At 42.8% G+C, this 24,964-nt stretch overlaps 1 protein-coding gene across 1 annotated transcript; it reads right to left on the bottom strand.

Annotated features, from left to right (window-relative positions):
- Nucleotides 1-1,688: 1,688 nt before the first annotated feature.
- Nucleotides 1,689-24,742, bottom strand: fezf1 (FEZ family zinc finger 1). The gene is made up of 7 exons (XM_052030675.1): nt 24,047-24,742; nt 23,768-23,902; nt 22,834-22,966; nt 22,285-22,503; nt 17,856-18,092; nt 17,437-17,558; nt 1,689-1,964 (listed from the first exon to the last, which is right to left on the bottom strand). Exons 1-7 carry the CDS (start codon nt 24,740-24,742, stop codon nt 1,689-1,691), a joined length of 1,818 nt encoding a protein of 605 aa, XP_051886635.1.
- Nucleotides 24,743-24,964: the final 222 nt, after the last annotated feature.

The following is a 24,964-nucleotide window of genomic DNA, read 5'->3' as shown; positions in this document are numbered from 1 at the left end:
ACTTGCTTTTTTTGAGCAACTTCACAGCTTCTTTGCCAGGTGAGATATGAACTCAGTGTAGAGTCTTGTTCAGGAGATAATGAATTGCTCCCTGAGTATCCAGTAAAATCTTGTGATCAAGTCCTTGGTTCCTAAAAAAGTTTTAAATCATTTTTGGGGAGATAGAGAACACTGCCACCTGGTGGTATGAATCACTTCTGTCCTTCAACCATCGAGTTCCCAGCACTGTGCACTTTTCTCAGCACTTGAGAAATAAGAGGGCTTGCAGAGTGGTGAAGCGGAAAGTTCAGGATGGGCAGACAAACTGTCCTAATCTTGTAGAGGTCGTGTTGGAGGTGAATGACCTCATAAAATTCTAATGACCTTTTGAGGACCGATAATATTTTCAGGATCCGATCTGCATCTTTAAAGTGGGACCCAACAACTTCATCTTTTCCCAATGTTCAGCAACAGGTTAACATCAGCAAAAGCAGGAGATGTCTGGGCAATGTACATTTTAACTACCTGCCTTTTACCAGATGGATGGAGTTAAAATTGCTCAGTGTTATTGGCATGCAGTTTCCAAGAGAGAAGCTGTTGGCAGCATCACCTTTTAAAACTAGAACTAAGGATTTCTATCCCAATTAAAAAGGTGTTATAACTAGGAACAGGTTTCTCAGTTTAATTGCTGGATTGGTGTACAATGAGATAGCAACGAGCGAGGGCAATCCATGTGCACACTTCATGAGAAGTTGTATTGTTCACACAGTGGCAATGGGGTGCTTTGCTCATTAGAGTGCAGTCACATGGTCTTATTGTTTATGGTAACTGCATCTACTGAGTACAAGTCTTGCTTATACCTCCTACCTGCAATAATTGCTGGAAGTCATTCCAGAGGTTTGGCCTGTTTCCATGCTGGATGACTCTATGACATTTTCAGTAACATTCCTTCTCTTCCAGGAGATAATGGCACACAGCCACCATCTGCACTCACCACTGTGCCCAGAATCTAAATAGTTTATGGGAGAGGAGTCTGGTGTTGGATGGGCTGTTCATCGTAGACACCAGGCCCTTGACAGCCTAGTTGAAGAGGAGAAGAATTCTGTCTTCAGGGACCTGGGAAATCATCCAAAGCAGAAATGAAATAACAGTGACAGGAGGTTGCCATAGATGTCAGAGCCTCGAAGAACCTGAGCACAGTCCCGAATATATTTCATGACCCCACCCATGTGATCAAGATCAGTGAACACATCAACAAATCTTATCTATCAGCAACTGTACAATGGCACTCACACACATTACTCTAAGTACTACACCACCAACAACAATCCCCATCAAACACCACTCCTACCAAACAGGCATAGGCCCCGTGCATATCACACACCTTGCACTGTGTGCTGTTCAACCAGAGAGAATGTGCAAACTCCATACAGACAGCACCAAAGGTTGGTATTGAACCACTGGAACTGAGGGAGACACAGCAGATAAACAAACTGCATCACATGATGGGCAAGTGGGGAGAATAAAACAGGATTAGTGTAGGATCGTTTAACGGTCGGCACAGACTCAGTTGGCCAAAGGGCCCGTTTCCAAGTTGGATGGCTCTATAACATTCAGTTATCACTCTTTCTCTTCAGTCATAATAACTATTATCTGCACCCTTCACTGTGCCCATACGCTAAATGGTTTATAGAAGAGAAGACTGATGTTTATGAGGTGTCCACCACAGAGACCAGGGCCTGCAGTGGTAAGGAAGGGTTGAAGATGATGATGTACTCGTATCTATCCTTGGTCCTCATTTCCTCCTTTCCCCCTCCACATATCACGTTCTCTAGTTTACAAGATGCAGATGGCTGGAGTCTGCTGTTCATTCTTGGCCCCTTCCACGAATGTTCTGCTGCAACTTTCTCCTTTCCAATCCCCACTTTTTCAGGCTCCAACTGGTGAGCAGCAGGTAGGTGAAGAAGGTGGCACTGATTGGCACTCTGCAAGAAGTGGAGGAAAATGAGATGTGGGGTCATAGAAAAGACATGGCGCAGAACCAAGTCCTTCAGCCCACCCATCTTTACACTAATTCCACCTCAACCCATTTTATTCTCTCCACATTCCCATCAATTCTCCCAGATTCTATCACTCACCTACACAATTCATAGTGGCCAATTAACCTACCAACCCACATGTTTTTGGGATGTGGGAGGAAACGTATGTGGTCACAGAAGAATACGCAGACAGCACCAGAGGTGGGGACTGAACTAGGATCACTGGAGCTGTGAGGTAGCAGCTCTACTAGCTGAGCCACTGTGAGTCTGCATATTGAGAGTCATCTGATACAAGTGGTCTGCAGCCAGGGAAAAGTCAAAGGGCAAGACTGCATGTTATTCTGCTTTGGTTATGAGGACTTTGATCCACAGCGAGATCCCTGATGCACTGTTGAGCAAATAGCAACAAATGTGTCTTGTTGAAAAATACGTTGGAAAGTTGGCACTCCTACACTACAGCTTCGCTCAAAATATTAACCTCAATGGCATGCTTGGGTCTTAGAATGCAGAGGAACAGGTAATTTTTGATTCAAATACAAGTGTGACACCAGGAAGTCAAACTAACACTTTAAAGAATCAAATGAACTAACCTAGTTAACAGCCAAAAAATACTGGGGCACATTATTCCTCAAGAAGGAGGTAGGGATGTAGATAAATAGGAAAGACTTATTTCCCCACAGGAGTCAACAACCAGGGCAGATTGATTTAAAAATAAGTGGTAGACGGAGTGCTAGGAGGAGAGGAAATATCTTTCTCCCGGATAATGGTAGCAGTCTGGAACCCACTGCGTGGAAGGGTGATGTGGGGAGGTCTCATCATATTTTAAAATGCATCCAGAACTTAAAGAACTCTAACCATGGACCTAATGCTGGAAGGAGGAATTAGGTGTTCCCTCCCCCCCAAGCAGTACAGGATAGGTTGAGTGAGCTAGGGCTTTTCTCTTTGGAGAAAAGGAGGGTGAGAGGTGACTTTATAGAGGTGTACGAGATGATAAGAGGCATAGATCGAGTGGACAGTCAGAGACCTTTTCCCCAGGGCGAAAATGGCTAACACGAGGGGGCGTAATTTTAACGTGATTGGAGGAAGATATAAGGGGGATGTTGGGGTAAGTTTTTTTTACACAGAGAGTGGTGGGTGCGTGGAACGCACTGCCAGCAGAGGTTGTGGGGGCAGATACATTAGGGACATTTAGGAGACATATAGCCACATGAATGATAGGAAAACAGAGGGCTATGTGGGAGGGGTGAGATAGATATTAGAGCAGGATAAAATGTCAGCACAACGTAGTGGGCCGAAGAGCCTGTACTGTGCTGTAATGTTCCATGTTCTAGATACAAAGGGTCAAATGACCTCCTTCTGCATTGTGCATTTTCTACTATTCAATTGCACCAGACTAGGCCCACCATCCCATGTCCTGCATACCTGCATTTACTGGGTCAGATGCACAGGGCTGATCTCCCTGGCCCTCTGCAACCTGGAGGCGGGCAGTGAGATTTCAATGGTGATGAAGCCTCAGGTAATGCAGCCTGAGACTCAACCCAGATGGAGCTTTGAGCTGAAAGTATTTTAATATTTTCAAAATGTATCTGACATTGAGGCATTCAAAAAAATATTAAAATTGAAGTACGATTAAAAAATTAAAATATTTTAAATCATTTAATTCAAAACGTGAAAACACTTACAAATAATTTTTAAAAATTAAATAAGATGATTCTCAAAAATATCTCCGATCTTCTCCTTTGACCCCCAGTTCTTAGACCTGGGACCCCATTGAAATGAATGGGTTCTCCTATACTATGCCAAATCTAACGTGATGTGGAATGGGAGAGGCAACTTCCCCACCAGTCTCTCAGTAAGTCTCCAACAGCCACGGTTAACAGCCAGTATCTGAAGTTGTAGAAATTCCCTTCAGTCAGTCAGTAGAATTTAGCCCCATATCTTGCTGTCATGTGGAAAAATTTCAAAGAGGGAAAGCGAGGAGAAGTATTTAACCCAATGACTGATCTGGCATCAACAGAGAGTAAGGCTGAATTAGATACTGCAGTAACTTCAAATGAGAATTGGACACAAACTCAAAAAGGAAAAAAAAATGAGTTGGATCATTGCACAGAAAGGATAGATTTTCAGAGCTCCAGGAAAAAGAGCAGAGTAGTTCTTTCTGAGGGCTGACAGAGGCCCAATGGGCTTAATACCTTTTGTGCTACATGGCAAATCAACAAATCATAATTACATTCATTAAATCACCTTATCTCAGACCTGCGATAATTTCTTTTTCTGTAGCACTGCAAACTGTGCACTGACATTTTACAAACAAGTTTTCACTTTAATTTCCAGCTGGTCATTTTCATTTTTGTGAGATTTCTTATTGCCCTCTCAGCTGGAAAAAAATTTATACATGGAATTGGCATGTTGTTATCCACCTTTGTAATGCTTAAACAAATAAAGCTTCAAACAATACTTCTGCAGATCTTTGTTTTACAGAAAATATTGCAATCTGTTACTTTGTTATTAATGCTATTCTTTCCAGGATTTGCTCAGCAATAACACTTGATTAAGACAGTAAAGGATTACGAAACGGTTGTCATGGACCCAGACAATGGTAAAGCTCAAGATATCTTGATCTGCTAGAAACTTGGTTGAATGATTTAATTTTGCTATTGGTTGACAAGGCATAATGGGTTTGGACAGTTACAACGTGAGAGTGTGGAACATTAGACACATAATGCAGCCAGAAATTGTTTACTGTAAACAGTTGATCCGATTGGATAGCTGTTTACATTCATTGCTCAAGTTTTTAAATAGTTGCTGAGCAGTAGAATTTGGAACGCACCCCTTCTATTTCCCATGCAAAAATGATGAATCATTTTCTGTTAGATTCAACAAAACAGAATACAGTAGAACTCCATCACCCTCAGGACTTTAATGGAGCTGAATGAGCAGATTTTCCAGACTACTGGATACTATTTATCAATATCCCAACAAACTTTCAATTCACTTTTTTTGATGATACACAGGAGATGTGATTAACTTCCCAGTAAACCCATCGAGCTTAAAAAGGAAACAGGGCCCCGGTAAGTTTAAAGGGACCACTGGAAACGGCCCTGTTGGGTTTAAAAAGAGCATAGGGCGCAGGGCTCTAATGAGTTGAAAAGTAGTGTAGGAAACGAGGTCGCAGTGAGTTTAAAGGGAGCATGGGAAATGAGGCCAAATGTCAAACCATCAGAATAGCCAAGCAATGAGATTGTGGGTTATACACACAAAGTGCTGGAGGAACTCAGCAGGCCAGGCAGCATCTATGGAGGGAAATAAACAGTCAACGTTTCAGGTTGAGACCCTTCATCAGGACTGGAAAGGAAGAGAGCAGAAGCCAGAATAAGGTCAGGGGAGGGGTAGAAGTGCACGCAGGCAGGGGATAGGCAAGTCCAGGGGAGAGGGGGAAGGTAGGTGGGTGTGGGAGGGGGGGATGATAGGGAGTGATGTAAGAAGCTGTGAGGTGATAGGGTTGAAAAGCAGTGTGGGAAAGCACTGGGGGGGGGGGGGGTGGTGGAGAAAGCAGCCACCAGGAGATCCTTGCTTTTGCAGTGGACAGAGCAAAAGTGCTCAACGAAGTGGTCACCCAATCAGGTCTCACCGATGTAGAGGAGGCTGCACTAGGTGCACCAGATGCAATAAATGACACCCTCGGATTAGCGCTGCCTCACCTGGAAGGACTGTCTAGGGCCCTGAATGGTGGTGAGGGAGGAGGTGTAGGGACAGGTGTAGCACTTTGTACAGTTGCAGGGATAAGTGCCAGGAGGGTCATCAGTAGGGAGAGACGAGTGGACAAGGGAAGATATGCCTGGTGATGAGATCCCATGGAGGTGGCGGAAGTTGTAGACAATGATGTGTTGGATGCAGAGGCTCGTGGGGTGGTAGGTAAGGACAAGGGGAACCCTGTCCCTGTTATGTCGGGGGGGGGGGGGGTCCGGATGGGTCGAGGGCAGACGTGCGGGAAATGGAGGAGGTGCGGGTGAGGGCAGCATTGATGGTGGTGGAAGGGAAACCCCGTTTACTGAAAAAGAAGGACATCTCAGACATCCTGGAGTGGAAAGCCTCATCACGGCAACAGATGTGGTGGAGGTAGTGGAACTGGGAGAAGGGGATGGCATCCTTGCAAGTGACAGGGTGGGAAAAGGTGTAGTCAAGGTAACTGTGGGAGTCCATGGGTTTGTAAAAGATGTCGGTGGTGAATCTGTCTCTGGAGATGAAGACAGAGAGATCCAGAAAGGGGAGTGAGGTGTCGGAGATGGAGCAAGTAAATGAGGGCAGGGTGGAATTGGAGGCAAAGTTGATAAAATTGAGGAGTTCAGCATGGGTGCAGGAAGCCACCCCAATGCAGTGGTCAATGTAGTGGAGAAAGAGCTGGGGAGCATTACTGGTGTTGGTTTGGAACATGGACTGTTCCACGTAGCCAATGAAAAGGCAGGCATAGCTGGGGCCCATGTGAGTGCCCATGGCTACACCTTTGGTCTGGAGAAAGTGCAAGGAGCTGAAAGTTGTTGAGGGTGGGTACCAGTTCTGCCAGATGGAGGAGGGTGGCAGTACAGGGGGACCGGTTGTCGAGAAAGAAGCAGAGAGCCTTAAGGCCAATATGTTAACCTAAGCTATGGATGAACAAAACCAGAAGGAACACCTTCTCAGTGAAATCAAAACTAAACCTAAAATTTTAAAAGTGCTCAAAAACCCTCTGAAGAGATTGACTTGCTGCTTGCGACCCTAGTTCCTACTTGTGAAGCATATCTTTATGAAGCAATTGATGGTCACTGAGATGTGAACATTTTGGTTTTAAAAAGGTTTGATCACCAATGGAGAAAACAAATCAAACATCCAAAAGAAACTGCAAATGTTAAGATACAGGAACCTGAGGGCACATACCACCAGGCTCAAGGACAGCTTCCATCCCACTGTGATAAGACTATTGAATGGTTCCCTTATATGATGAGATGGACTCTGACCTCACAATCTACCTCGTTGTGTCGTCTACCTGCACTGCACTTTCTCTGTAGCTGTGACACTTTACTCTGTACTGTTATTGTTTTCACCCTGTACTACCTCAATGCACACTGTACTAACTCAATGTAACTGCACTGTGTAATGAATTGACCTGTACGATCGGTATGCAAGACAAGTTTTTCACTGTACCATGGTACAAGTGACAATAATAAACCAATACCAATAAACCAATAAAACACAAAATTCAGAAAATATTCAGGACTTAAGGGAACATCTATAGGGAAAGAAACAGTTAACATTTTAAGTCATGGTGAGAGGTCAGCGACCTGAACTGTTAATTCTGCCTGCATATTTCCAGTTCTTTCACCTTTTGTTCTTAAATTTGAGAAACAAATCATATATCGGAGTTCTGCAACTATACATTCAATTTTTTTTTACTGAGTCAAATTCCAGATTTGTGGACTTAGTAATAATTATACCCCTATCCAGGCTGAGATGTCAAAGCTTCCACAGGCAGGGTGGTAGGAGCAATTTCAAGAATGACTATCTTACTGAAGCTAGAGTTACTTTCATTAGAGAATGGAGCACAGCTCCGAGAAATCCAGTGACTGGGAGAGGACAAATATAGCTTTTTGCTCATTTGCTTTGGTAGCTCCTGAGAAGTACTCCTTTCCATATGATTTGGTATTAGACAAGTTTGTTTTTTTTTAAAAAAAAACACAAACTAATCTGCAGCGCCTTGGTTAACATGAAAGAAGAGGTGCCCAATTCTTCAAAATAGAACAGATTTTCTCAAAAAAAAATATTTTGTTTCAAAATTCAGGATGATGTTCATGATTGTGTCATTCAGAGAGTATTTTCTTTGTAACCTTTGGTGATACATTTTTACTGCCCGATTACTCTTTGTAGTGCTTAGTTCCTTCCCATCAATCCTTAGTATGAGAAGTTATACACTGCAATTATTTAAATTGTAAGAAGTGCTGTTCAGTGTGGTACTGTGAAAATATGTGCTGATGATTAGATTTTCCAATTATTCTGATGGTTCATCATTTTGTTGGCAAATACAATATAAAATTGCTGGCTAATTTCAAAGTGAAATATCCAGAGGGTTGGAGTACAATGCCACAAAGCTATGTGGAAAAGATTGTCCTTTGGGATTTGTACTTGTAACCAGTCTAGACAGAAAGGATGAAGATCGCTCTTTGACAGATGCTTATGATCATAAAATGATCATAATCCAGTAAACACATACAAAGCAAAACCTTGCTGTAAAACTGTATTAACACTGAAGGCATTTGAAAGACAAGCCAGCAACAAATTGTAATTCTATAGCAAATAATATAGTAAAATGTACTAACATGCTTCAGAGGAGAGTTATGAAAATAATACTGACATGTGAAGATATTAGAAGTGACCAAAAGCTTGGCTTGAGACAATTATTAAGGAGTGAAAGAAAGGTGGGGAGCTAGAGTCTTAGGGAAGGGAAATACAGAGTGCAACCTTTCTTCCAAGCAGCTGGTGAAACAATTAAAAACTAAGATGTGTAAGACAATTCTCCAAAATTCTGCAGTTAATGATCGCCAAACTAACAAATCTTCAAACGTACTCCAGTTCTCCAGCTCCATTCAACTTTCTGATTAGAAATCCCAGATGTTCCTTAAAATATTTCATATTATTTTTGATCATCTTAGTTACATCATGTATGTAGGGCTAAAATCCTTATCACTGCATGTACGTCTTTAAAAGCTAATTACAACCAATAGCCTCATTTCCATCATCAGACATATTATTAATCACAATTTGTTCAGTAAAGCAGAAACTATTTCACTTAATTATTGAGAAAAGGAGATATTAATTGATACTCTTAAGACTATTTTAAAAAGTAATGTAGGAGGCTAGAGAAGAAATTCCGGGAGCCCTGGCCAAGATATTTGCATCATCATTAACCACAGGTGAGTGTCAGCAGACTGGGGGGTAGCAAATGTTGTGCCTTTATTTAAGAAGGGCGGCAAAAAAACTGGGAACTATAGACCAATAAGTCTAACATCTGTGGTAGGTAAGTTACTGGAGAGGATTCTGAGGGACAAAATATACATACATCTGGAAAGACAGGGATTGATTAGGGATAGTCAGCATGGCTTTGTGCATGGGAGATCATGTCTTACAAACTTGGTTGAGTTTTTTGATGATGTGACCAAGAAAGTCGATGAGGACAGGGTGATAGATGTGGTTTATATGGACTTCAGTGAGGCCGTTGATAAGATTCCACGTGATAGACTGCTCTGGAAGGTTAGATAGCACGGAATCCAGGGAGATCTGACTAATTGGATAGACAATTGGCTTGATGGTAGAAAGTAGAGGGTAAAGATAGAAGGTCGTTTCTTAGACTGGAGGCCCGTGACTAGTGGCGGGTCTAAGGGGCTGGTGTTAGGGCCATTGTTGTTTGTCATTCCTATCAACAATTTTGGCATGGTTAGTAAATTTGCAGGTTACACTAAAATAGGTGGTATAGTGGATAATGAAGGTGATTATCAAAAACTACAGGGAGATCTTAATCAGCTGAATAAGTGAGCTAAGGAACGACAAATGGAGTTTATTTCGGATAAGTGTGAGGTATCGCATTTTGGGAAGTCAAATCCAGGTAGAACTCTCACAGTGAACAGCAGGGCCCTGGGGAGTGTTGCAGAACAGAGGGACCTTGGGGTACGGGTACACGGTTCCCTGAAAGTGGAATCATGGGTAGACAGGGTGGTGAAGGCGGCTTTTGGCACACTAGCCTTCATAAATCAGGGCATCGAGTATCAAGTATCAGAGTTGGGAGGTCATGGTGCAGTTATACAGGACAGTGATGAGGCTGCACTTGGAGTATCGTGTTCAGCTTTGGTCACCCTGCTATAGGAAAGATGTTATTAAACTGGAAAGAATACAGAAGATTTACAAGGATTTTGCCAGGACTTGATGGACTGAGTTATAGGAAAAGGTTGGACAGGCTAGGACTTTATTCCTTGGAGCATAGGAGAGTGAGAGGTGATTTTATAGAGGTATATAAAATCATGTGGGGCATAGATAAGGTGAACACACTCAGTCTTTTTCCCAGGGTTGGGGTATCAAGAGGGCACAGCTTTAAGGTGAGAACTAGGAGGGCATAGATCTAAGGTTTAAAAACTAGAGGGCATCAGTTTAAGGTGACAGGGGAAAGATTTAATAGGAACTTGAGTGCAACCCTTTTTTTTTTCCACAAAGGGTGGTATCTATGTAGAATGAGCTGTCAGAGAAAATGATTGAAGTAGGTACAGTAACAACTTTTAAAAGACATTTGGACAGGTACATGGATTGGGAAGGTTTAGAAAGTTGTGGGCCAAATGCTGGCAAACGGGACTAGCTTGGATGGGGCATCTTGGTCGGCATGGACCAGTTGGGCTGAAGGACCAGTTTCCATGCTGTAAAGCTCTACGAACTCTATAATATAAAAATATTATAATGCATACATATTATAAAGGTCATAGAATTATCATTTCTGTAAAATTCAGCAAACTACATGTACCATTTTAGAAGGAAGAGTCACTGAAACATCCTTTTAAAAATATCAACCTCAGAGCTGAGTGGCACATCAGCTTTGATAGCACAAGAGTCAATCAGAGAATCCCAATGTGATTGCTAATATTCCTGAGCTACTTGCAGAAACCTGCTGGAGAGAAGAAAGTATACTGTCAACAAACTGACAGCCAACCACAGAGTAGAGATTTTTTGGGGCATAAAATAATTCTTCTCTTCTTAGGCAATACCAAACATTACTCATTTCTAATCCATTTCTGAGGAGTGAAAGGTACTCGTGCATAAATGCTTTAAATCTGGGGTATAGTTGCACATCAGCTATTACAGGGGAATCAAAGAATGAGGTCTTGGTCTAAATGCAAAATCATCCAAAACGATTGAAGACCAGGCTATGCTTCACAAACTTGCCACCCTCATGTATGTTGAAATATACAGTCTGAGTATCTCACACACACACACAGTCCTAATTTCTTCATGATTGCCAGTTGAATCAAATTATCCACATATGTTCTAGTGAGGTGGTTGTTTGGAGGATTGTATTCTACAGTGTTTCTCTATTTCCAGCTCCATTATATTCCAGAGAAGTTGGTCACTGGTGCAAGTGTTTTCAAACTCTCCTTCCTATTTTCTCCTCCAAACTCACCTACACTCTCAAATGTGGTAATTGATTTGCAGAAATCCAGTCATGTGATTCGAAATATGTGACTGGGTATGCCTGCTCACAGAGTTCATGATTGTCTTAAAAAGGAGATCATCTGATTTTGATTATCAGAGGCATTTTTGTATGAAGTCAACCAATAAACAAAAGATAAGAGGATTTGTCTGTGCCTAATCATATATCTAACAATGTTCATATGGGCCAAATATGGGTGGATTACTGCACCATCTAAAGGCTGCAATCACTGCATGATCATTAGGCTAGCAATGATTTTCAGTACCAGCATTAGCTGTCACTGTGCTGCTTTGTGTTTTGAATGTGTGAAGGTGTGTTGATTGTACATTGGCACATTGAGTGAGAAATAATATTGAATGTTACAGTGAAGTACGCACTAAATACCACATTCATTCTCAGCTGTCGGCTAGTTCTGTATATTAGATGCTGGTGGATGACAAAGGGGAAAGAGCCCAAGTTGATTGAAGACAGCTTAATTATTGTGGAATAAAATTGTTCAGTGTTGGTTTTCTTGACAATCAGAAATATATACATAATGCAGCAGTCATGTTGGCAAAAGCAACACATTTCAAAAAAGATCAGGGAAGTTCTCCTTTGTGTGCTGGCCAATGTTTTATACCCCAACCAAAATCATTAGAATAGACTATTTGATCATTATTACATTGTGCACAGCAAGTTCTTACAAACAAAGTGAATATCACATTTCCTACATCACAACAATATTGCTTCAAAAGCACTTCATTGCCTTTAAAGTGCTTTGGGACTCCCCAAGGTTGTGAAAGCTGATAAATAAATAAAAGTTTGTCTTTAAGTAAGTTCATTTTAAATACAGCAAGACAGAAAATGATTTGGAAAGTCTCACACTACACTTTTGGTTTCTGTTAGCCATAGATGATTCAATGCACATGCCAACACATATGCACACACTCTCAGATCTGCACACCAGAAATTCTACTACAACATTTAATGGGTGCTCTGCTATGGAATTTCATTGGAAAACCAATTGTGATGTACTTGTGTGTCCACCATGAATCACTCTCTGGGTCCTTCATGGGCATCCATTGCTAATTCACAAGGGTGTCAGAACATGAGCAATAGGTTCCAATGCTGTGAGCAATATATGCCAGTGGAGACCTTTGATGTGAATGTGAGACCTACTCTGGCAAGATTTAAAGGGATCTGGCCTGAGGAGATCCCAGCCCATGCATTTAACTCTTGCTGTGGGCCTCTCTCTTCCTCCTCATTAACCATGACAACTCCCCATCAGTGGATTGTAAATCACCATCACCACCAATGCCATTTGCTCCTTGATATCCTGATTATTTCCCCCTACCCCCATGTACATGCACCCCTGCTCCCACAATCCACAAAACTGATCTGTTGATCCGTGATTTTTCCACTCATTCTGTGATGGTGACAGGTCTTTTGAATGGACTAGCTATGTAAGACATGTTCCATTGTAAATGGTTGAGCCTAGGCCAAGTCACACCTTTTGCCTGCCACACATCCATTTAAAAGGCCTTTTGAAACACTAAAGAGCTATGAATCTTGAATTGTATTGTGTGTTATTAAGGACTACGATAAAGTAAGGATAGGCAGGTTAATAACCAAAGGGCAGAGATCTAAAATAATGGATTAAAGAGTCAAAGCTAAGCAGGGCATGGACAGGGATCTAAAGTCAACGACTTTTAGAGGAGTACATTAAACAAATATTCATAGACATAGATGCAAACATCCTTAAAGAGCTTAGATAACGGGAAACCCGTGCCTGCCAAATGGCCTCTGACACACATCTTAGGAGGTGAGTTTTTTTTCTGCTGCTTGTTAGCACCAGAAGCAAATTCAACAGCAACCTCCAGAAGGGATTCAGATGTGCATTTGAAGGAGAATGCATTGCAAGACGCTGGGGAAAGTGCAGAAGAAGGGCTCTATTTAGGTAGGTCTTTCAAAGAGCCAGCACAAGCACAATGGGTTGAATAGTCTCCTGTGTTGTAAGATCCAATAAATAAATTTTTTGTACTTCTACTGACCTCTCTCTTATTCAGAATTATACAGTCTGCCACACTGAGGCTGATCACCTATTTAACTCCTTCACTTCACTATTGTATCATTCAGAATATTTATACTGGGAGCTTCAATCTAATTACCTTTATTGCCTATTGATAATTACACACAGCCCTACTGGGGTAAGCTCTTTGTCCAAATCAATCGGATGTTGAAATGCACCAATTTTTGATAGATCTTAAAGCATTACACAGTGGCTATTTGTGACCCACATATAAGTTTTACGATATTTCTTCCCTGCAAGATAATGCATTAGGATTAGATAACTGCATGTCTTGTGTTCAATCTGTTCTCCATGACAACAACTTCAATAAGCAATATGGAAGAGGGGCCCAAAATGAAGTAATCTTTTTTTTAATCATAACCAGATATCTTCTGCCACACAATATGTCTCCAAATTAAAAACAAAATTAATAGACTCCACATTAAAGATCCCACTTAATCCTTATCTAATCTGTAAACTAACAACAAATTGAAATGAAAAAGCACATCTTGGGAGAATGAATTAGTCTGACTGCAGTATAATAAAAAATTGTAAGCAAGACTTTTTTTTTAATCCATTAATAAACAATATGGCTACAATTCATGACATGTTCCCCATTTTCAAATAATAACTCAATTTTCCACATCCCAGCCCCTTTATTTTTATTCGTACATGGGACGTGGGCTTCTCTGGTGAATTCCCTTCAAGAGTGATGGTGAGTTGCCACCTTGTAGTACTGCAGTCTGTATAAGTGAAGGTGCTGGCACAGAGCTGATTGGCGGAGAATTCCACGATTTTAGCACAACAAAAACAAAGAGGTAGTAATATTTTCCCAAGTCAGGAGAATGAATGAATGGAAGAGATCTTTAAGGGGGTGGTGTTTCCATGTGCCTACTGCCTTTGCCCTTTTGGAAGGTGGTGTTGATGCAGTTTTGGTGGGATGGAACAATGCACTACAACCACAGTACGTCCTTGATAAAGATGAGAGTGTGTTTCAGCCAGGGGATGAGGTGTAGGTCAAATGGGAACCTTTGTCCTGAAATGGTACACGCCAAGTCTCCAGGTCACGACAGGGTTCCACTCCTGAGAACTTCTCCTAACCCGAACTGTCTGAAATTCAGAAATGGAACAGAAACAGCTGTTTGACAGGAGAATGAGCAGGCGGGGCAAAGAGCGGCTGTCAGCTGGTCTCACTGACTCGGTGATAGGGTCTGTTCAGCACTCCCAGCCCCCCATGTTGTGGCTCAGAAGGGAGGGGTGAGGAGAGAAGGCACACGGAAATGCCCTGTTCCCACCCAGCAGAAGATGCCTGCAGCCCCACAGCAGCAGGCAAAGCCACCCTCATCCATCCCACTGGTCTCCCAAATGTTTGTTCGTGTTTATGGGCTGTCCGTTCATAATCTAAGGAGGACTTATAGATCATCTTGAATATAGTTGGACTTGCACTCATCCAGGCAAATGGAGAGCATTTGCTCTGTTTTCTAACTTGTGCCATATAAATGATGGAAAAACTCAAGCAAATTAGGAGCAGGGTCCGAGAGCAAAAAATACCTCGCTTCTGAGCTCACCCCGAGGTCATTCAAATTTATGCTGCTCACATCCAAAATTCCCCATGTTCCAATCGCCCTTTACTGGCTGTCTAATGCTGGCCCCTAGATAAGCAAATTTTAAATTCACAAATTTTAAATTCTCATCCTCATCTTCAGATGCTTCCAAGGCTTCAACCTTCTCTCTACCTGTAATGTCCTCCAGCCCGATAACCCTCCCAGCTATTGCTCCTCCAATATCTGGTTTTATGATCACCCCCAAATTTAACTGTTCCACTATTATTGACCACGTATGTAGCTGCCAAGGCTTTGCACTCTGGAATTTACTCCCTAACCCTTCCTGATTCTTTTTTCCTCCTATTGCTTAGTATGCATGTAGACTTGTAATAATAACTTCATTGGGCAGACACCAATTTTTTTAGGCATAGAAGTGCTATTTCTGGCAAAATGTTCTACACTCTTAAACTTCCTGGCTTAATAGACTGTGGCAAATATGACGTTAGAAGGTTGCACATTTTATGGATGGCACAATGGCTCAGCTAGTAGAGCTGCTACCTCACAGTTCCAGTGACCCAGGTTCAATCCTGACCTCCAGTGCTGTCTGTGTGGAGTTTGCAAATTCTCTGTTATCATATGGGGTTTCTTCAGTTGCCTCCCAGATGCCAAAGCCAAAGTCATGTGGGTTGGTAGGTTAGTTAGCCAATGTAAATTGCCCTAGTGTGTAGGTGAGTGGTAGAATTGGGGAGAGGTGATGGGAATGTGAGAAGAATAAAACGGAGTTACTGCAAATGGTAGCGTAGTGGTTAGTTTAACACTTTACAGCACCAGCGACCCAAGTTCAATTCTTGCCACTGTCTGTGAGGAGTTTGAAAATGTGAAAATGGGACCTTGATTCCATAAGATCTATGAGACAGACACTCCTACCACATTTACAACTGGGAGGTGATGAGAATAAAATAAGGTAGGATTTTCCTTTGTGCTGGTTCTCTCATTGCCTCCCACAAATCAGCATAGCATAACACTATTACAGTGCCAGCGGTCGGGGTTCAATTCCCACCATTGTCTGTAAGCAGTTTGTACATTCTCTCGGTGTCTGCGTGGGTTTCCTCCGGGTGCTCTGGTTTCCTCCCACATTCCAAAGGTGTATGGGTTAGGAGTTGTGGGCATGCTATGTTGGCGCCGGAAGAGTGGCGACACTTGTGGGCTGCCCCCAGAACATTCTACGCAAAAGATACATTTTACTGTGTGTTTCGATGTACATATGACTAATAGAGACATCTTATCTTAAATCTGATCTGGAAGCTGTTCCCTTCACGATCTCACCAGCTTGGTCAGTGATGGTGATATTGAAGTCCTCAACTATTCAGTGGTTTTTCAAGGTCGTGGCCAACATGAAGCTGAGGATAATAGACAGGAGATTCCCTTACCTGTGTTTGACTGGTAACATGGAACTTAATGAAGTCTAGAGTTAATATTGAGAATTTTCCAGATCATCTTATCTTGATTGACAGCACTGCACCAAGACCTCTGGTTACTCTGTCCTGAGAGGAATGGGTCATGTCCAGCATTGGACATTGACTGAAAGCTATGATTCTCCAAGTATCACAATCTCAGGCTGTTGTTTACTTAGTTGGTGAAACATCTCACTCAGTTTTGGCACATACACAGATACTAGTAAGAGGAACTTTGCAGGTTTGCCAGGACCAGATGTTCCTTGGGACTAGATCTCAGAGGCTGGTGCTGGGGTTTTTAAAAAGAAATTCCAATGTTTAGCCATTTAAACAGTTAATCCCTGACTTCCACACATGCACTGTCAAATGCAGAAATCCCATCCTGATGATAGATTCAGAAGTCTGCATGCCAAGCATTCAAAAACTACTTTATTAAAAAAATGGCTTCTACACCTGCAAAGTTCAGAGTGTGATTTTACCAGCTGTGAAAGACTGATGGGGACAGTTCAGGGCTCATCCTCCTCACTCCATCACCAGACACCCTGCTGCTGGATTCCGGGATGTGATGGATCGGTAAGCCCAACCCTCTCCATCCAAACCAGGTAAGGATGGGCACAGGAGGTCCATGGATGGTGATTCCTATTGGGGATGAACAGACCACAAGAACTGGCACATTGCCTCTATTGAATCTACTGCCAAGGTCAATTCTGGTCTTGTTCTTGTTGCACTTTGTAATGGAGATTGATACAACTGAGCAGCTTGTTAGGTCGTCTAAAATAGTTGTTAGGAATCAATGGCTTTGCCGAGAGCTTAGGTCAGAACAGAAAAGGAGAGAAGAATTCATCCCTCAAAGGGACATAAGTGGGTTTGGTGTCAATATGCAAGTTTCACAACTACCATTACTGATACTAGAAATGGCCAGGGCCGTTTCTTCCTTCTCCCCACCCCTTACACTGCAAGTAACAATCAGTGGTATTTACCACACCCCTCGCCTTCACCACAAGTTATAACCGGGAGTGGAGGCAATCTTGGAGCTGGGAGAAAACTGTGTCCAGAGCAGAGTCAAGGCTAAAATCTTCCTTTACTTGGGGCAGTGGTAGGTTAGGAGAAGGGTGTGCCTAGGATGAATGTTAAGGGTAAAACCTTCCCTTACCTGGGCCACCGACTGGTGTGAACCTACATTCTCCGACGACCTGAGGGTCAAACCGAATTCAAAAATGAAGTGGTAACGCCATTGAGAAGAAGGGTCGGTATCACCGTCTCTTTCAGTCTGAACTAATGAATTAAACCACGATTAAAGGGGAGAAGAGAACAGTTGTTACTCTTGTTAAATCACTAACTTATACTCGACGGGGCGACGGTGCGGGACCCCACCCTCCACACACACCGCCATCATACCGGATATGGGAGGGAAGCTCGCTGGTATTTCCCATCCCAGTGTCCAGCGGCGTGGTCAGATGGGCTGGCAGAGTCACTCGAGAATACATTAAAATGGCAGTAAATAATTTTAAAATGTTTTAAAGCAAAAAATATGAAGTTGACTTTTAAAAAGCACAATTAAAAACGTCAAACCGTAGCGAAATGATTGAAACAGGTAACTTAACTTCCCCTTTGCCTGCTGAATCCTTATCCTCCGGTCCCAATGGGATCGGTGCTGGCGCAGAACAGAGGAGGCGATTCCCCAGCCGATGCGTTCGACCTTCCGAGAAGCGCCGTCTCCTGCTGTTCCTTGCACCTTCCGCTGGAGTGCGCTGCCCGGGCGATCGCCTCCGACGCTCACACCAGAACCACAAAAAAGTTCAACTGGACCTTGGTTCAAGAATAAAACAAAAAAAAGGCCGAAGATTTCAAAGCACAGTTTAGCTGAAGAGGGAAAAAATCTGCCATAATCTGATTGACAGGCAGATCAGGCGAGAGGAGCCGAATGGTCTCACCCTGTTATTTATGATTGTATCTTCTGCCAAGTTATACATCGAATGGAAATTATCTCAATAAAAAGTTTCTAGCTCCTCAAATAATCTTATAGTTGAAAGGTAGAGATATGTTTCACCTTCCCACATTCTGCTTATTGTCCACTCATGTTGGTTCCTGCAAGCATAGCGTGCAACGTTATTGTGCAGACACTCCAACGGATTACAGTCTGAACAAGGTGCAGGTGAAATATAATTGTCCTGTCATTCTGGGACACTGAGTGACTGTTCCCCCTACCCTCCCCCCGGTTGTGTTTCCAGGGAACTCCTTTGCTTGTCCGCTCCCCCATACGTTTTAATTACTGCAGGGTTTGCCAAGCTCTCGCCTGTTTGGCATCTGATGGTGTAGTAGATGTTGCATCTCCATTCTATCCCTCAATTATCTTAAACAAATCAAAACACGTTAAATGTGAATGCTGGGCGTGAGGAATCACTGCACAAAGAAAGTCTGTCGCAATAATTTGATAACAGATTTTAATATTTTTGTTTGCAGATTGATTACAGTGGATGAAAACATTTGCAAGAGTTGGGCGCAGGGATAATCGGCGAGACGCCGACTCCTTTCCAATAACATGGATAAAAGTTTTTTTTTAACCACATGTCATGACAACACTGCAAATAACCTGCAATATTCTTAAACAAACTGGGGTTAAATGTATATATATACTCATGCTATTTGCTATTTATGCTTTATGCTATTTGCTTTTTGCCAAAAACAAGTCCCACCTCGATATTTGTAGAGGTCAGGTACAGTGGATATGTACAGTGCTGGTTTTAAACCGAGTTCAGTCTGATTTTGATTCATCGGATTACTTGATCTGTGTGCATTTCCACAGTTAAAAGTGCGTGATGTTGCTTGAAATAATAAGAAAAAACATGATGCATTAACTACAAGGTTACTGCCGTGACGAACAGGGACCTATAAATCATATTCACACCATCGAGATTGCCCTTTGAAGGTGTGGTTAATTTAACCAATATGTAGCATCTGATGTATATTAGAATCAGATTTATTATCACTGACATATTACGTGAAATTTGTTGTTTTGCGGCAGCAGTACAGTGCAAAGACATAAAAATCTATAAATTACAGAAGTAAATAAATATTGCAACATAGAAATTAGGTAGTATTCGCTTAAGAACGAATAAAATGAATTCCGCAAGGACCTGGAGAAAGTTAATAAAGAGACGATTATTTCTTGTTTTCCAACACAAAAAGGTCATAACAAGACCTGTATTCCATGGGGAAAGTGTCCGGATTGAAGATCGCTGAAATCATTTAACCGCAATAACAATAAAGGCGCATAAGGTATCCATTTGGTGGGAATTTCAAGCGAGAAGTTACTGAGTGTTTTCCAACACACTTAACCATTTAATTAAAAGTATTCCCCCCCCCCCCCCCCCAAAAGAACCGACTTGCATGAATGCCATGTTTCTGTGTGTGTTGTAAACTGTTAACCGGAGAGGTCTGGTGAACAGAGAGAGAGAGCCACGGGAGCGTCTTCTTCAGAAACTACCTTCATCCAAGTTCAGTAAATGACGGCGCCTGAGCTTCTCTGCGAGGAGAGCTCCGTGTTAATCAGCGTCTCTTCCTCTGGATAAAGTAGACTGTGTGACCAGCACGAATTTCATTGGAGTTGGAAATGATCAGTTGCCGCTGCGATAACACGTTGCCAGCTCCAGGCGATAATTAGCCAGCAAATACCATTTTCATCACTGACTGCGGAATCACAGGAAGAACCCGTGTCTTAATAGGAAAATAAATAGTCACCACCGACCTATGGTCTCTGTCCTTCCCATTTAAGTGGGCAATAATAATGCACAATTAACATCCACCAGATGAACCATTTCTCCTCGCTTTTACTCAACGTCTGCCATCTCATTCATTCAGTAACTTTGTCCATTTCCAACTATTGTTTGAAGTCGAATACCGTTAGTTAATATTCCAGCAAATGGAGCTATCTAAAATTAACTTACTGAGAGAAAACCAGTTTATATCTGTTCCATTCCTCGTTATTGTGAATTTTAACAAATGACACCTCTTTCCAACAATTCATCCCAGACACCTACAGGCCTTTCTTTTCTCGTCTAACTAAGCGTTGCATAGTTTTTTTCTTATAAATAGATATGAAAATAGATTTAAAATATGATTCCATTGAATTGAGAGGCTTATGTGTGAGATTCCCCGTTTAGAAGTATAGTCACCCTGTAAAGAACTTTGTAGCTGCCGTCAATTCATTGAAGTAACAGGGCATCGAACAAGAGATCTTATAGCTTCCCTGCCATAGAAAGAGGCCGATCGGCCCGCGGAGCCGATTCCGGCTTTGGAAACGCTATCCAATTGGTCCTATGTCCTATTTCGTTCTCCGCGATTTTGCAAATCCACCCCGTATTTCCAGATTCTGTTTAGGCCGCTGGGCAAATGGAGATTTAATAGCAAATGGTGGCATCGCATAAAATGGTCAATAATAAACTCTGGGTTTGCAGAATTTATGAATACTGTAGCTCTGGCATCAAACCAATGAAAGTTGCTGCTACCTTAGCTTTATGTGTTTCTCCGTTCCATATCGGGGAATCAGTCATCTTAATTGTGTTTCCTTTTTGATGCTACAGATCACATTTTATTTACACAAACTCTTCCTACTTCTGTTAGTCTGGAAAAAAAATGTGGTAAAAATGAAGGGAGTGCTCTGGTCTCATCTGACTAAAAACACAAATCCGGTCCTGTGCGTTCATTAAGGAAGGCTTTCCCTTCTCCCGCCAAAAATACAAAAGAAAACTGCTTAAATGTTAAGTTGTTTTCTTACCGTTTAACACTTGAATATCCTACTTTTCTCCCCACAGCACTCTGTAATTGTTGGTCATTATACCTTCAAATCATTCATCTCTAACCCTCTTTGTTCATTGTTCACTTTAATTAATGTCTTAACACATCTGAAGAGGGAAAGGACAGCTCACTGCGTTGTTTTGAAATAAACGAGGGGTTGATATCAGACCAGTGACGCCAAGTTCCACAGACCGCATTTCGAATTTTTTCGAAAAAACTTCACCATCCCCACTCCCCCGCCCTCAGTCGCCGCACCGAATTTCTCCCCCGCTGTTAAAACTAACGCTTCCTGCTTTAGGTCTGTCGGCGGCACCAAGCAAGTTGTTTAAATTTGCAATTACAACGACCACATGCAGAAAAGCTTGAGTTTTTTTCCTTGAATTGCAATATGTAATACCCCGTGTAACCAGTACTTTATAAATCATAACGATATTGAGACGTGTTAGTCATAGAGATTTACAGCACCAAACAGGCCCTTCGGCCCTCGGAGTCCGCGCTGTCCATCAAACACATATTTACATTAATCCTACCCTAATTTATTTTATTCCCATTATACCAATCTATGCATAATCACATTTGTGTAATAGAAATTATATAGAGGGAATATTTTCAAGTAAACTTTTAAATTGTTTCACTCATAAAATCACTTTCTCAAAACAACCAGAAAATCCCAGTGTCTGGAGAATTACAAGAATTTATTTGATCACCATAAGATACATCGGAGTCCCGTCGCAATAATATCTCCTCCTGATATGTATGGACCATTTTGTAGCATAACAATGAAGGAGCCGGTTGCTTTTACAGGGAGAGAGCGAGCGAGCGAGCGGGGAATCAACGTAACAACCCAGACCCAATTTCTCCATTTATGGCTATTGAGCGCGAATCTAATCTGCGATTAGATGAAATGGAAAAAAAGATCCAAACGGACAAAATCCATGCAGCAGCAAACGAATAGAATCCAAATAAATACATTATACTTTTTTTTTACATCTCTCCGAAGCTGAGATGAAGTGACTTTTTTGTCCCGAACTTTTCAGATAAAACTCAACAATCTCCGTGCATGAGTCTATATTCATTTTTGTATATAATATAACTCTGCATGCAAACAGTTCTTAGCGGTTACGGGATTTATATACGAATGTGCGTGTCTGCAAGCCTTATTTCCGAGGCTGTTCATCCAGAGGAAAGTCTGCGGTAGACGAACGAGTTCCTGGGCCGTTGTCGTGTAACTTCCTGACGTGTTTTTTCAGATCAAAGTTCCGACAGAACCCCTTGCCACAGGTGGAGCAGGTGAAGGGTTTCTTGTCGTTGTGGGTGTGCATGTGAAAGGTGAGGTTGTAGATCTGGTGAAAAGCCTTGTTGCAAATGCTGCACTTGAACTGCTTCTCGCCGCTGTGAGTCAGTTTGTGATTCTTGTAGTTACCTGGAAATAATGCAAGATAGGCATTTAACACTGAAGAAAATCCAAAGTAAAATTCGCGGGTTAACAAATATTGATTCTACTCTTAGCTGCGTGAGACTGAATAAATGTTGCTAAATACATCCGTAGCTTTATTGGAACTCTCACAATTTCTGAAAAAATGCAATCAAAGGAGTCTTCATATGAAATGTCTGTAAGACTGTTTTAATTTATCGTGTATAAACCGTAGCCTATATACATTACATTAGTTAGCCCAATGTTCTGTTCACTTCGACTGACTGCCTCTTGTTTATTCCTGGTGCAGATGTTTTAATATTCGCCCATCAGAGTTACCTTTTTGGTGAAATCCTTTCCCGCAGAACTCGCAAACAAAGGGTTTGTAGCCGGCATGGATTCTGGTGTGGGTATTGAGTGTGGAACTTCTGTTAAACGCTTTGCCACACTGATTGCACTTGTGAGGCTTTTCCTGCCAAGTGATGCAAATGTAACATTAGCAAATATGTTTAGGATTTAGCCGCAAAGAACATTTGTTCGGCCCGACTTTCGGGGCGCCTGAACGATAAATCACTATTCCCACCTGCCCTCAAACAAATCCGCTGTATCTCAATTTTCCGAGTAGACCAAAACAAACGGACAGATGTCAAGTATAAATCAGCCCAATGGAGGACATCAACATTAAAATGGGTGTAAACTGCCATCTCAAATACTCCAGAAATGTTAGGTGTCCGGCTTCTGCTAATTTTGCATATCATAGGGTAAATGCCGGGACGTGTCCCGAATCACTTCACGCCACTGCCGCTGCATTGAAAGCGAGCGCCAGGCCGTCGGAAGTTATAGAAAGGGAGGAAGACAGAAGAGCGTGTTATTGGACAAAAAGGTCGGAGGCGGGTGCGCGCCGTCTACTCTACTTAAACGCAGCTCCTTTAATGTTTATTTCACGGCCCAGTTCCACATTTTTATCCACTGTAAAATTAGCTAAAGCCTAGAGATCTCCCGCAATATTACAATCAACTAAAAGGCCCCCACCACATCATACAATGCAGACTTGATCGCGACAGTTTTACACCGTGGGCTCCTCCTCTTCGGCTTTGCCGGAACACACCAAATGGTTAGTGTCCTGTAAGGTTATCAAACCTGACTGCAGGCCACGCGACAGAAGAGTTGAGCCAGATTGTGCAGTTGCAGGGAACCGCTCCCACGTTTTAAGGTCGACACGTGAACTTAGGAGTTTGCAATGGCGTTGAACGGAGGAAGCGGACCAACGTACCTGGGTGTGAATGATCTTGTGTCGGCACAGAGTGCTGGCTTGACGGAACCCTTTGCCACACACTTTGCAAACGAACGGCCTGGCTCCTGTGTGCACTGGCATGTGACGGGTTAAATTATAATGTGCGTTAAAAACCTAAAAACACAATATGAGCAGGGCAAACGAATTAGATCCGCTGAAAGGGTCGCTTTTGAAGGCAGACGATTAAAGAGGAGGCGGGGAGTGGAAAGGAGCGGGTGTGGAGGGAAGGCGGGGGGAGGGGTGGTGGGGGGCACTTACCTTTCCACACACTTCACAGGTAAAGACTTTGGGTCTGCTGTTTGGGGAGCTGCTGTTGAGTTTGGAGGAGTGCTTCAGGGCCAGTTTTTCCGAGAGAAAGTGCGCGTTCTCCTTCACGCAGTGCTGGATCTGGGACGAAGAGAGGTCCTTGAAAGCCGTCGGATACCTCTCCGCCGAGGACAGCCCCAGTTTGTTCTTATCGGCGAGCACGCCGAGGGGGGAGCCCAGCAGGTAGGAAGCCATTGGGTGCATGTTGAAGATGGTGGCGGCAGCCGGAGGAGGGCATGGCCCATCGCCGCAGTTCAGGTAACACAGAGCCCCCATGGCATGAAAGGACGATTGGTTGACCACACGTGGCCGGATGAGCCTGTACTGCTCCAGTGGCGGCGAGAGATTGGCCACGTCCGCCTTGGATGACAAGCCGCAGTTCACCAAGTGATTGCAGTCGTAGGAAGTCTCCAGTTGGCTCTTGCGGTGCTCGGCGCCGGCCAGGCCACCCTTCGAGCTGCTTTCATAAGCCAAGGACAAGAGTGGGATCATGCAGGGTACCGAAGAGTTCAGGTGGAACACGTGCTTTGGTTCGCCTTTGGCCACCGCTCCTTGCAGTAGGTTCGGGTAGGGGGCACACTTTGGTTCTGGAGTCCTGGCCATAATTCGCTCGATGGAGAAAGCCAGGGGTTTGGACGTGCTGATCATACCGTCTCCGGTATGTAGGCTCTCTCTCCCAGTAGAAGTGGCTCCTAGTATCTTATCAGCACGATAACGATGGGAGTAAGTGCTGTCCATATTTGTTTGTATTACTAAGGATCTACTTGCTCTTTTTATGCTGTGTATGGTTTCGTGGACGCCCCTTTTTCTCCTTGTGACAGATTTGGACGGGAATACAGACACGACCAGCATACAGCAAGTTTGTGGTAG

Source organism: Pristis pectinata, chromosome 15 (assembly GCF_009764475.1).
Source record: "Pristis pectinata isolate sPriPec2 chromosome 15, sPriPec2.1.pri, whole genome shotgun sequence".
Lineage (NCBI taxonomy): Eukaryota > Metazoa > Chordata > Chondrichthyes > Rhinopristiformes > Pristidae > Pristis > Pristis pectinata.
The sequence above is the reverse complement of the archived record's forward strand: the minus strand, read 5'-3'. Positions and strand labels throughout refer to the sequence as shown.

Excerpts from the sequence above, each read along its gene's own strand:
- fezf1 (XM_052030675.1), bottom strand. The coding sequence starts at position 24,742 with ATGATCAGCACGTCCAAACCCCTGGCTTTCTCCATCGAGCGAATTATG. Across the intron at positions 22,967-23,767 it reads ACAAGATCATTCACACCCAG|GAAAAGCCTCACAAGTGCAA; the intron begins GTACGTTGGTCC and ends ATCACTTGGCAG. Across the intron at positions 22,504-22,833 it reads GAAAGGATTTCACCAAAAAG|GTAACTACAAGAATCACAAA; the intron begins GTAACTCTGATG and ends CATTATTTCCAG.